This window comes from Musca domestica, unplaced genomic scaffold (genome assembly GCF_030504385.1).
Source record: "Musca domestica strain aabys unplaced genomic scaffold, Musca_domestica.polishedcontigs.V.1.1 50, whole genome shotgun sequence".
Classification (NCBI taxonomy): domain Eukaryota; kingdom Metazoa; phylum Arthropoda; class Insecta; order Diptera; family Muscidae; genus Musca; species Musca domestica.
The window spans coordinates 6,495,046-6,508,757 of NW_026712347.1; the positions used below are offsets into that span (position 1 = coordinate 6,495,046).

Here is a 13,712-nt window from a genome sequence, read left to right on the forward strand (position 1 = left end):
GGTCAATAGAAGAACCCAAGGGCTTTATTACACCTCAAGGGGATGAAGAACCCAAGGGCTTTACGACACCTCAAGGGGTTAATACCCGAAGAACCCAAGGGCTTTATGACACCTCAAGGGGATGAAATACGAAGAAACCCGAAGAACCCAAGGGCTTTACGACACCTCAAGGGGTTAAACTCTAGCTCGAGAACGCGAGTTACCGAAGGGCTTATGAACACCTCTTACAGTTTTCCTATCTTTTCACCACTCTGACTCACCTGTCTTCTTCGCTGTAGTTCACTTCACAAACTGAAAGAACTTCTAATAGGATTTTTCCTTTTTATAGCCTCGCAGCATGTCACGTGATCTTAGATCTTCTATGCCAAAGCCTTTTTGTTGTCACACGAAACAGTTATAAATTTTGTCTTTGATGCCTTCGCTTTGCCATCATCGAACGATGGTTCACTGTCATGCATGGTCTTTGTTGTTATGCTATGCCTGCGTTGCCCGGTCTCCACTACCATGCATTAACATCACTGCCCAGTGTGTCTTGTTTGTTGTTGTGCGTTTATGCATTGTGCCATGCTTGCTTGTTGTTGTGTGTTTATGCATTGGCGCAATGCTTTGGTTGAATCGATCGTTGTGATGCTTGCTTGTTGTTGGCTGCCTATGCATTGGTTTAATGCATTGGCATTGCAGTTGTGTGATCTAACAATATTTCTTGCTGCTACTGCGTGGCCTTGACTATGATGGTCATTGAACCTAACTGTCCAGTGTTAAAATCAATGCCAAACAAGAAGTTGATGTAAATAACTATGAGGGGGGTTGGTTAAGTTTTGGAAATAAAAGGACGGTGATTTTTTTGGAAATTCATATTTATATAACAACTCTTTCTTTACACAAATAAATTTTAAAATTCAACAACAAAGTGGGGACGAAAACAAATGAAATGACTTTCGTCGTCACACTGCCTCCCCTCTCTAAACGAGCCGGCTGCCTTCACAACATCCGCACAAAAATTTTCCCTTGTCGATTGACGTGGACCCGGAGCTTTTTCCCGCCAATGGTAAAAACCCGCTTGTGTTGGTGGTGAGGTATCCAGCGGCGAAGAGCATCTCGTAGACACGGCTGTAATTCGCTCCTAATTTCCTCTGGTAGCATTTCCCGGCATTCAAATTGGATGTCCTCAACAGATTTTTCCGAGGTTACCGGTACGACCACCACACTGGATACTGTCAGGGGTTTCGGGCTTCTCACCTGCTCCAACCGGCGATTAATATGTGGTTGGTAGCATTCGGTCTCCGAATCCGAGTCCGGTGCATACCGAGGGGACAGATCCAAACCTACGTTGCGTACGGTCGCCGGTGGAAATCCCATGGTCATAAAAAGTGTGCGACCTGGCGTCGGTGGTAAGTCGGGTATGGTGTCTCCGGCTGCCATGGGTGACACTGTAGGAGGGGGGGTGACCGGGTAGTCGTGTACCACAGGTGGCCTTCGAGGCGGGGTGGATGGTAACTCATCGTCAGATGAGATGACGATAGTCTCGACTACTACCGGTGATGAGGATGGTACATCACGCCGCATCTTCTTTTGGCTGGGGAGCCTACTCTTTTTGGGCTTGGTGGTGTTGGCCCTTTTAGATGGCTTAGGGGTAGGACTGGACCCTGCGTTCTTGTTCCGCAGTGCATGCGTTTCCTTTTCTTCCAACCTCGTGAGCACAACGGAGCAGGGTTTAAGGGATTCCACAAGCTGGTATTGATGCTTGTAAAAAGCCTTTGTACGTAATGGTTGGGTAGGTTGGTCCATTATTAATTTTTGGGAATCTGTTGAGGTAGAAGAAACAGTATCTATGTTAGTACCTACACAATTTAGATGTTCAGACGGTAAAACGTAAGGTTTCATATCCCCGAGGTGAGCGTTCCTTTCGTGTTTCCCGTTAACTTTCCGAACCCTCGCGATCACCGGAGAAGGGAAACTAATAATTTCGAAGGGCCCATCGTATTTAGGTGCCAATTTCGCCGCGAAATTGTCTGTAGCTTTTGACAGTGGGTGCTGTTTTACCCAAACCAGGTCTCCGACAACTGGAGTCCACTTACGACGTCTGAGATTATACCGTCTTTTCTGATTTTCTCCAGCTTGAGCCAAATTCTTCTTTACTATTTGGAAAATCTCACGTAGTTCGACCGCCCTCTTCGAAGGCTCTACAACTCGAGCACCCGAACCGATGGTTATCTCATCGAATAGAGCACCTGGAAGCCTTGGTTCTCGACCCTGCACAAGAAAAGCCGGGCTGTACCCCGTTGACTCAGAAACACTTGAATTAACTGCCAATGTAATTTCCGGCAGAAAGTCGTCCCATTTGTTGTGCTGATTGCCTGCTAGCTGAGCGATTACTGTCTTTATCGTTCGGTTGGCTCGCTCCGTGGGGTTTTCCTGTGGACAATATGGCGCAGTAAATTGTCGGCGTACTCCAGTTTCTTCCAGGAAAACGTTCAGTACCTTACTGGTGAACTGGCTTCCGTTATCGGTAACGAATAACTTCGGTGCGCCAAATCGAGATAGTATCCTTTCCCTAAACGCTTTTATCACCCCCTCTGCCGTGGCTTTCCGCATCGCGACTAACTCAACCCACTTCGTGAACCGGTCCAGAAATACTAAGAGCATGCTATTTCCGTGCTTGGTGCGTGGCATTGGGCCCACGAAGTCAGCGCACACTACTGCCCAGGGTTCCTCCGGTACCGAAGTTAACATTTCTCCCGCCGGGGCTGTCTGACTTGGCTTGTATCTTTGACACGACTCACATTTCTTCACAAAGCGCGTCACATCACGAGTCATACCAGGCCAATAATAGCGTCCACACGTTCTGTTGATGGTCTTCCGGATACCTAGATGTCCGGCTGCCGGTTGGCTATGATTTTCCCGGAGAACTCGCCCACGCAGTTGGGAAGGAACGCATAACTTCCATGGCGTGTCGTCCTCGTCATCCTTGGTCCTTTGAATATGCCTGTACAAGTTTGAGCCTACTATGGCATAATCTGGAAACTTCTCCGGGTTCTTCTCGATCGCTTGCAATTTTTCTTTAATCCAGGGACACTGAGTAACGGATTCCTCCACAGCTCTCATCAGTGGTTCCACCGGTTGTCTGGACAAGGCATCCGCTACTACGTTTAAGCTTCCCCTCCGGTATTCTATGGTAAACGTGTATTGTTGCAACTCCAACGCCCAGCGAGCTAGTCTTCCAGTGGGATTCTCAATGGAGTTGAGCCATTTTAGCGCCATGTGATCCGTTATGACCAGGAAATTGTAGCCTTCGAGGTATTGGCGCATTTTCCGAATGCCCCATACTATCGCTAGACACTCCTTTTCTGTGGCCGAGTAGTTGTTTTCTGCCCCGTTCAACGTTCTGCTGGCATATGCTATAACTCGTTCACCTTCGTCGAAAGCCTGGGTTAGAACCGCTCCAAGTCCATGATCGCTAGCGTCTGTCTGAAGGACAAATCTCCGTGAAAAGTCAGGGCAGGCGAGTACTGGGGCCTGGGTGAGTCTGGCTTTGAGCACTTCAAACACTGTCTGTTGGTTTTCCGTCCATTTCCAATGTTTGCCTTTCTTAAGAAGTGACGTTAGGGGTTGAGCAATAGTGGCAAAGTCGGGTACAAATCTCCGGTACCAAGAAACTACCCCCAAAAAACGCCGTAACTCCTTAAGTGTTTTGGGTGGCTCTATCCCCTGAATTGCTGCAACCTTGTCGGGGTCAGTGTGAATGCCTTGTCCGCTGATTACGTGGCCCAAATATTTAGTCTCCCGTTTGAAGAACTCGCATTTGTCGGGGTTGATTCGTAATCGGGCTTCACGCAACCGCTGGAACACCTTTCGCAGATTTGCTAAATGTTCGTCCAACGTTCTTCCGATGACAACAATATCGTCTAAATAGGCAAACGCATGTGGCTCCATTTCTGGTCCGATTACGCTATCCAATGCGCGTTGAAATGTTGCGGGTGCCGAGTGAAGACCAAACGGCATGACTTTCCATTGATATAGCCCTCGTCCAGCTACAGTGAATGCAGTATATTTTCTACTGTCCTCCTCCAGAGGGATTTGCCAGTAGCCGTCCTTTAAATCGAGACTGCTCACGTATCTGGCTTCTCGTAGTCGATTCAAGATGGTATCAATTCTGGGAAGTGGATAAGCGTCTGGTTCAGATCGACTGTTGAGTTGCCTGAAGTCTATACATAGTCTCCACGTCCCGTTTCTTTTTTGGGCCAACGTAATTGGGGAACTGTACGGGCTATGTGAGGGCTCTATGTATCCTAATGTTAAAAGTTCGTTTATTTTTTCATCAATGATGGCCTGCATAGCCGGATTTCGGGGTGCATATCTGGCCTTAAAGGGCCGGACGTCCTTCATTTTAATTCGATGGATCGCCGCAGTAGACGGGCCTTTAATTTCGTCAAATTGTCCGAGTTCGACCTCTAAGAAGGATTGTATCCTTGCTTGGTCCTTTCTTTCAAGCTCACTTACCGTTTTATGGCCGACCGCTTTGGCTCCTTCTTCTTCCACTGCTGACGTGGTTATGATTGTTCCGAGTCGATGTGCTTCCGGCTGTACACCGAAGTCGCAGGTGAGACCGGCGCAGCTGATACGGGCCTCGCTTTTAACCAAAAAGTCGAGTCCTAGTAGTAGGTCTTCTGTGGCATCAGGCATAACTAGAAATCTGACTGACAATCGCCGGTTTCCAAATATGACCTGGGTATGAACCGCTTCTCGTATTTGCCGTTGGGAACCGTCGGCTAAGGTAACATGGGCAGTGTGTGGGGTGCTTAAAAGTACCGAGTCAATGGTTTCACGTAGTTTTTCACTGATGAAATTACTGGTTGCCCCAGTATCCACCGTTGCAGCTAGAGGCTGACTCGCCACTATTATAGTAGCCACCAGTTTAGTTGCTTCTACGCGAAGCGAAGTTCTTAGTTGAGAGGACTGGCCATTTTCCGCGGATCCGTTGCCCCTCTGTTCTTTCGGATCCGATCGCCGTTTCCCGACATAACACGGCAGCAATCAATAGTGCGAACACCTGTACGACCACAATCCCAGCAAAACAACACCTGAGAATTCCTACACCCAGATGCAAAATGTCCAGGTCGAGCACAGCGTCTACAGGCAGTAATTGGATCGACCCGGTCCTGTTTGCTCCCCCCGTCGGTCGGATCTATTTGTCGATGTTGCTCGCGTATGGGACCGGAGCCGGGAGGTAAACTCTCCAAATCGTCTGCCATTTCGAGCAGGTCGCTGAGCGTATGAAAATCCCGACGTCTTATGTACCAGAGGTATTCCGGGAGCGCATTTCGAAAAATTCTCTCAAGCTTTTGGCCTTCCGTGTATGTGCTGTGGCGCATCAAATTTTGCATGCTCAATGTATAAGATTTAAATGGTTCCCGTGGCCGTTGTTTTCTTTTCCGTATTTCGTCCTCCAATTGTTCGAAATACCTAGACGGCAGAAAGAAACGGAGGAAGTCTTCTCGAAGTTGCCTCCAGGTTGTCCATTGCTGATTGTTGTTCCGATACCATACCAAGGCGTTTTCCTTCAATACTTCAGGCATCATCCGGGGCAAATATTCCAGGTTAACCTCATACATGACGGCCAGTTCTTCCAATCTTTCGATAAATTCTAGGGGACCTCGGCTACCATCATAACTGATGTTCCATTTTCGGACCTGGTCTGCTAGGGCCCGGGGATCCCAAGCCGCCTTGTCTGTGTTAATATCGGTACTAGGCCGTACGGGGGGTATATTTGAAGAAGCAGCCACGGCCAGTCCCTGTTTCCTTTGCTTTTCGTCTGTGGGTTGATTGATTTCACCTGATGGAGTAGTTGACGCGGTGACCGTTATACTGGGTGTTTTCTGCGGGGTAAGAAATTTTAATTCCTGGCTGGTAGCTGGCTTCTCATATTTCTCCTGCAATTCTATGAGTCGAGAGAATCGTTCCGGGGAGTGGTCCTCAGATAATAAGAGGGCGAACCGTCTACGAAGCTCTTCGACGGTACCAGATGTTGGACAACCGAACTCCTCTAAATAGGCCAACAAGTCTTCCCTTCTCAGGGCGTAGGCCCAGGAGACACGCAAAGATGCCGGCATTCTCGTATCCTTCCAATCAATTCTTTTTTAACGTTTAAACTCTCTCAGGTCCCTGCTCGGGCGCCACTGTAACGACCCAAATTCCCTTCTTCTTGCTGAGGTATGCTCGCGGGGTCGAGGGTCTGCCACAGAAATTTATAAAGTGACCGAGAGAGTAAAAAACGCAAGTGGTTTGTTTTTTAAGCAAATATGTTTATTTTATTCAGAATTGATTGGGGTTTACTTATATTTAACAGTTCGGGTAAGAATATATATACAGCGGCAAGTTCAGCGGCAAGTTCAGCGGTACCTAGGACGTTCGTGCTCTCTTGGTGCTGGTGGTTAAAAGGATAAAAACCCGATGGGCTGGAACACCTCAAGGGGTTGATATGGATGAGCCCAAGGGCTTCAAATACCTCAAGGGGATGAAAAACGAAGAAAACCCGAGGGCTTTATCACATCAAGGGGTTAATAACGAAGAAACCCGAGGGCTTTATCACCTCAAGGGGTTAATAACGAAGAAACCCGAAGAACCCAAGGGCTTTAACACCTCAAGGGGTTAATACCAAAGAACCCAAGGGCTTGACGACACCTCAAGGGGCTAATACCCGAAGAACCCAAGGGCTTTACGACACCTCAAGGGGATGAAATACGAAGAACCCAAGGGCTTAAACACCTCAAGTGGTTAATAACGACGAACCCAAGGGCTTGACGACACCTCAAGGGGTTAATACCCGAAGAACCCAAGGGCTTTACGACACCTCAAGGGAATGAAATACGAAGAACCCAAGGGCTTAAACACCTCAAGTGGTTAATAACGACGAACCCAAGGGCTTGACGACACCTCAAGGGATTAATACCCGAAGAGAATGAAATACGAAGGACCCAAGGGCTTTTACGACACCTCAAGGGTTTAGAAGCGAAGAACCCAAGGGCTTTACGACACCTCAAGGGGATGAAATACGAAGAACCCAAGGGCTTTATCACCTCAAGGGGTTAATAACGACGAAGCCCGAAGGACCCAAGGGCTTTACGACACCTCAAGGGCTTAATTCCCGAAGAACCCAAGGGCTTTTACGACACCTCAAGGGTTTAGAAGCGAATAGACCCGAAGACCCAAGGGCTTTACGACACCTCAAGAGGTCAATACCCGAAGAACCCAAGGGCTTTATTACACCTCAAGGGGATGAAGAACCCAAGGGCTTTACGACACCTCAAGGGGTTAATACCCGAAGAACCCAAGGGCTTTATGACACCTCAAGGGGATGAAATACGAAGAAACCCGAAGAACCCAAGGGCTTTACGACACCTCAAGGGGTTAAACTCTAGCTCGAGAACGCGAGTTACCGAAGGGCTTATGAACACCTCTTACAGTTTTCCTATCTTTTCACCACTCTGACTCACCTGTCTTCTTCGCTGTAGTTCACTTCACAAACTGAAAGAACTTCTAATAGGATTTTTCCTTTTTATAGCCTCGCAGCATGTCACGTGATCTTAGATCTTCTATGCCAAAGCCTTTTGTTGTCACACGAAACAGTTATAAATTTTGTCTTTGATGCCTTCGCTTTGCCATCATCGAACGATGGTTCACTGTCATGCATGGTCTTTGTTGTTATGCTATGCCTGCGTTGCCCGGTCTCCACTACCATGCATTAACATCACTGCCCAGTGTGTCTTGTTTGTTGTTGTGCGTTTATGCATTGTGCCATGCTTGCTTGTTGTTGTGTGTTTATGCATTGGCGCAATGCTTTGGTTGAATCGATCGTTGTGATGCTTGCTTGTTGTTGGCTGCCTATGCATTGGTTTAATGCATTGGCATTGCAGTTGTGTGATCTAACAATATTTCTTGCTGCTACTGCGTGGCCTTGACTATGATGGTCATTGAACCTAACTGTCCAGTGTTAAAATCAATGCCAAACAAGAAGTTGATGTAAATAACTATGAGGGGGGTTGGTTAAGTTTTGGAAATAAAAGGACGGTGATTTTTTTGGAAATTCATATTTATATAACAAATCTTTCTTTACACAAATAAATTTTAAAATTCAACAACAAAGTGGGGACGAAAACAAATGAAATGACTTTCGTCGTCACAACATCCGATACCATTCGGACTTGGTACATCTCAATATTTCTATCATCTCAAGATCGGCTGCAAAAATGGTAGAGATCGTACCATTTTTTCTGGTTCCTCCCCCACAAAGGATGACAGTTTTGAATAACCAAAACGATTATAAAATCCGTAATAAACATCCGGTTCTCTTCACACTCCACATATCTTACTATTTCTACTAATACAAGATCCGCTGTGAAGATGGAATATATCTGTCCACTCGTTCTGGTGCCTCCCCCACAAAAGGTCAACATTTGAATACCCCTGAAGCTCATAAAACGAAATTTATGATTTCGTACAAAGCGAAGCGCTTGCTTGAAGAGATCGGCGAAGTGATCGACACTTTGATATTTTTTAGTGCCAACCTTGCTTTCCAAAATACTCCAGACACAATAATTCAACGGATTGGTATCCGGAAATTTTGGTGGCCATTGTGCGCTTGAAATAAAGCGAGGAACCTCATTTTGTAACCATTCTTGGGTGGCATATGCTGAGTGCGATGGTGCTGAGTCCTATTGGAATGTCCAACGTCTGCGGCCGAAATTTTTGCGTACCCAAGGCTTTAATGCACGAATATAAAAATAAATTCGAATATATTCGGATAATAATCGGCATTTATTCTTATGCCACGGTCGATTAATATGAGCGGAGAGCGACCATCGGGTTATGGCGGCCCACACCCTCACCATGGCCGGCGCTTAAATTCTGCTGGCCAACTGAAGGTGCACATTTTCAGCTGACCTCTTCGGCAAGTAAACACCGTCATTTCGTTTGTTTACAAGCTGCTGGACATCGAATGTTTTCTCATCGAACAAAACCAAATTCGGCAGTTCAACACTTTCGGCCAAGCGAAGCAACTCTATAGCTCTATTGAGTCTATTTTCTTTCTGTTGCGGTAGTTCTTGCACTTTTTGGAAATTCAATGGCTTACCCTGAGCTCATTTTTCAATATTTACCGAATAGAATATAGCGATATATTCAGCTCACGAGCCATTTTTAGGTCACTGAGACACGGGTTTCGATCAAATCGCTTCTTTACTTTTCGGACCATTTCTGTTGATGTTGCTGTTTTCTTCCGTCCACTTCCTTGACATCGGCGGGCTACGCTACCAGTATCACGGTAACAAGCGATGTTACGAGACACAAAAGATTTATTCACATTTAAATGCTGGAGTGCTCTAACGAAAGCCACTTGTGGTTTTCCAGCCAAATATAAAGAAATCACACTATCACCCTTGAATCCCATCACGAATAACTTTTTTCTGGGAAATTCTCATCAAAATGTTTTTGTACGCTTGTAAACAATATAATGAGCTGTCACTGGAATAATTTTAATAGCTGTCGGACGAGTGGCTTAAAAATGACAGCAGTCTGAAGTTGGTTGCAGTTTTTTCATCTCACCCTGTATATGTTACCTCACGCATATTTCCACATTTTCCGAAAATTTGCACATATCTCTTATAAAGTAGAGAAGGTCCAAATATGGCACCTTGTAATATTTATATCAGTCTTAGGTCAGATATGAATTGGTCATTATTGGCCAACTGCCTCGGAACCTTCCCCATGAAGGGTCAACAGTTTGAATAATCATAACTCAAGGTTGGGGGTATACATCCGCCGGAAAAACCGACCGATACTATTTTACTTTTTTATGAAAATTTAATTTCGGCAATCTTAAAAAACCCAGTTTCAATTTAAGTTAAATTTCCTTCATTATTTCTTATTATTTCTAATATATATATTTCTAATATATGTATTTCTCCTTCTAATTCTTGGGCTTTAATTAGGAGACCACTTACAAGTTGAAGACAAAATTACACAAAAAAATCCTCACAACAATTCGCCAGAATTTTCTCAGAACCTACCTTAAGGACTTAAATATCTTCCAAAATAACAATGCTTTGAAACTCGAAAAAACCAATTCCATTTTGATAAAAGTCAACATCATGGAAGCACTTCCAGGTCGTTTTTCTACAGCAGGAATTTTTTGTTTGAGAAAACCAAACAAAAACCTGAGCATTTACTGTTTTGATATGAATGAGAAGAAAACAAACAAAAAATGATAAAACAATAGAAAAATAAAAATGATGTGTTGTCCTTTTGTTGTTTTTTGTGAGAAATTACAAACAAAAAAAATACCTAAATAAGCAAAACAACCTGCAAATGATAACGGACGACAGGAGAGAGAAAAAGCCACAACGCAAATTCATCATCGGCCAAACAAAGAGACCAGCAGCCAATGAGATATCTCTCGTAGCCAGCCAGTCAGAGTCAGCATTCAAGGATTCAGAAATTAAATCTAAGGACAACAGATGTGAAATATTTTTTTATTGTTTTTGCTCATATTTTTTATTGTTTTTGCTCATATTTTTTTTGCTTTGCTGTTGTTGTCATTTTTGGTTCGCTGTCAACTGGTGGGAGTGAGACTCGTCTGAACTGTTGAACAATGACAATGGTCAGCAAGAACATTGAAATATTAAAAAATACAACAAAACAAAGCAGAACTCAGAGACCAGTCACAAAAACATTTTGCATTAATTAAAGCAAATGAATGGAAAATATGACAAATGTTCGGTGTTTTGAATGCAAGCAGTGGTGGTGGGTTGGAATTGTCTCTTGTCAGTATTTAAGGTTCCGAAAATAGGTAATTTAAATGTGTCCTAGGGCAATGGAAAATCGGTTGATATTTAAAGTATGGACCATTCGGGATAGTGTGGACTAATCGAGATTATTCTGGTAGCAGGAATTTTTTTCTATAAGCAGAGGGCTGATACTGTTTGCAGCAACCTGAGAGCTATGGATCTAATTGATGCCACTTCTTAATAGTAAAGAGGCTTATTTCCTAATTTCATAAATATTGAATCCAGTTAGTAATTTACTTGGAACCTATAAATTTTAATGGCGGCATGTGCAAGTAAAAGCGGTACTAAATTAGGGACATTTGAATTTTAACAAATGGATAGGAAAAGCTGTAAGTTAGGTCGGACCGAACTTTGAATACCCTTCACCATTTGGAACGCAATTGGCAATTTTCAAAAATATAATAAAATCCGTTAAAAATTCTGTTAAAATCTTAAAAATACCAAATATAGCCATTATATTAGGGTCTATACGACGACGTCAACCCGCATAGGGAGTTTTTATCATAAGCCATTACAATATTCAAATGCAAAACTTGAAAAAAATGGGTGAATGATGTCGCTAAAATCACGAAAATACCAAATATCGGGAGGTACCGATATATGAGGGCTTTACAAAGACGTGGACCTGCACAGACAATTTTCTGTCATAGGCTATGGTATCCGTTAAGAGCTTCTAATACCATATTTGAAACAATTCCGGTGAATAATGTCGCTGAAATCATCAAAATACCGAATATCGGGAGGTGCCGTTATATTGGGGCTATACGAAGGCGTGGACCTGCACAGACAATTTTCTGCCGTAGGCTGTAGTATTCATTACGAACTTCAAATAGCAAACTTGAAACAATTCCGGTGAATAATGTCGCTAAAATTATCAAAATACCGAATATCGGGAGGTACTGTTATATGGGGTCTATACGAAGGCATGGACCTGCACAGACAATTTTCTGTCATAGGCTATGGTATCCGTTAAGAGCTTCTAATACCATATTTGAAACAATTCTGGTGAATAATGTCGCTAAAATCATCAAAATACCAAATATTGGGAGGAACCGATATATGGGGGCTTGACGAAGACGGGGACCTGCACAGACAATTTTCTGTCTTAGGTTGTAGTATCCATTACGAACTTCAAATATCAAATTTGAAACTATCCCGGTAAGTAATGTAGCTAAAATCATCAAAATACCGAATATTGGGGGGGGGGTGCCGTTTACGAAGACGTGAACACGCATAGACAATTTTCAGGCTTAGGCTGTAGCATCCGTTACGAACTTCAATTACCAAATTGGAAACAATTCGGGTGAATAATGTCGCTAAAATCATCCAACTACCAAATATCGGGTGGTACCGTTATATGAGGGCTATACGAAGGTGTGGACCTGCACAGACAATTTTCTGTCATAGGCTGTAGTATCCACTGCGAACTTCAAATACTAAATTCGAAACATTTCCGATGAATAACGTCGCTTCAATCACCATAATACCGAAAATATGGAGGTACCATTGTATAGGGGCTATAGCAAAACGTAGACCTACATGCCCCATTTTCAAAACCAAAAGTCCTGCAGACATAATACACATTTGAGTAAAATGTTATCAATCTACTTCATCTCGTTCGGAAGCTAGACTGATTTCCACAGACGGATAGATGGATAGACAGACAGACGGACGGACATAGCTAAATCGACATAGAATTTTATGCTGATCAAGAATATTTATACTTTGTGGGGTCTAACATTTAGATTTCAAGGTGTTACAAACGGAATGACCAACTTAATATATCCTCCATACTATGGTGGACGGATATTTGAACCAACAACCACTTACTTAACAGCCAACTAACTCTTTCGTCCCATTGAGAGTCGTCACTTGGCTGATGGCATTGGAATAGCTTAATCATCAATAAAATAAAACCTCTTTAAAAGTTCTTCTACCTAAGAATGAATTTGCTCGAAATCGTTTACAACTGAGTTCCTCAGATGGAAGTCTTCTATAGAAGCAAACCTTTATTCGAGATCATCATGGGGTAAGGATCTCATTAGGAGGCCAAGTTAGAGGTATTCTATAGGGAATACCTCAGTGAGAGATACTTTGAAAATTAAGATTTGGTTCAAACTTGGTACATTGTAATATTTTTATCAAACATAGATCGAGTTCGGAGATGTTCAATATCGGTCCACTCTTTCTGGTACCTCTCCCACACAAGAGCAAATTTTTCAAAGAAAATATTCTACTGCCCAGAAAGAGAAAGGATTGTTCGATTATTCGAGAAAGGATTATTCGATGGACAATATCGGTCCACTCCCCTAAGTACCTCCCGCACAAAGGTTTAAAATTTTGAATAATTATAACTATTACAAAATATGATGTAAGAGTCCGATTGTCTTCAAATTTCACACATCACAATAATTCTAATACCCCAAGGACTGGTGTATAGTACCTTCTGGTACCTCCCCACAAAGGGTCAAAATTTTGAATAACTAAAACAATTATAAAAACTAAAACAATTATAAAATCTGCTGTAAAAATATGATATATCGCTCTCTTCCTTCTTGTACACCCCCCCCCCCCCCCCCACAAAGGTTCAAAAATTTGAAATATTTTTTCGGCAAAACCGACTGATACCTTTTCAACTTGTTTGTAAAATATTTTGATATTTTTAACCATCTTTAACTGGAACCTAAAAAAAATCATATTAGAAATGTTTAACAAAAAATAGTTCTTATTTGATTTGAGTTATTAGAGATTCAACCAACAATGCAATACCCTCCACCATCAAACTTATTTCTACTGCAAAGAGTTATTACCACGCATAAACAACAATAAAATTTTTCACCTCTTAAAAACTGCCAAAAATAATATATGCGC

At 43.2% G+C, this 13,712-nt stretch overlaps 2 protein-coding genes across 2 annotated transcripts in view; both read right to left on the reverse strand.

Moving 5' to 3' along the window:
• The window catches only part of LOC101900675 (low-density lipoprotein receptor-related protein 1B), a 448,976-nt gene that overhangs the window by 180,735 nt on the left and 254,529 nt on the right, over positions 1-13,712 (reverse strand). The window lies entirely within an intron of this gene.
• On the reverse strand, positions 119-7,609 carry LOC131805355 (formin-like protein 1). Its single transcript, XM_059128468.1, has 2 exons — positions 7,494-7,609; positions 119-1,805 (listed from the first exon to the last, which is right to left on the reverse strand). The coding sequence occupies exon 2, from the start codon at positions 1,786-1,788 to the stop codon at positions 982-984; it is 807 nt and encodes a 268-aa protein (XP_058984451.1). The 5' UTR covers positions 1,789-1,805; positions 7,494-7,609; the 3' UTR covers positions 119-981.

What these genes read in the sequence shown, in the direction of transcription:
- LOC131805355 (XM_059128468.1), bottom strand. Translation starts at nt 1,788, where the DNA reads ATGGACCAACCTACCCAACCATTACGTACAAAGGCTTTTTACAAGCAT.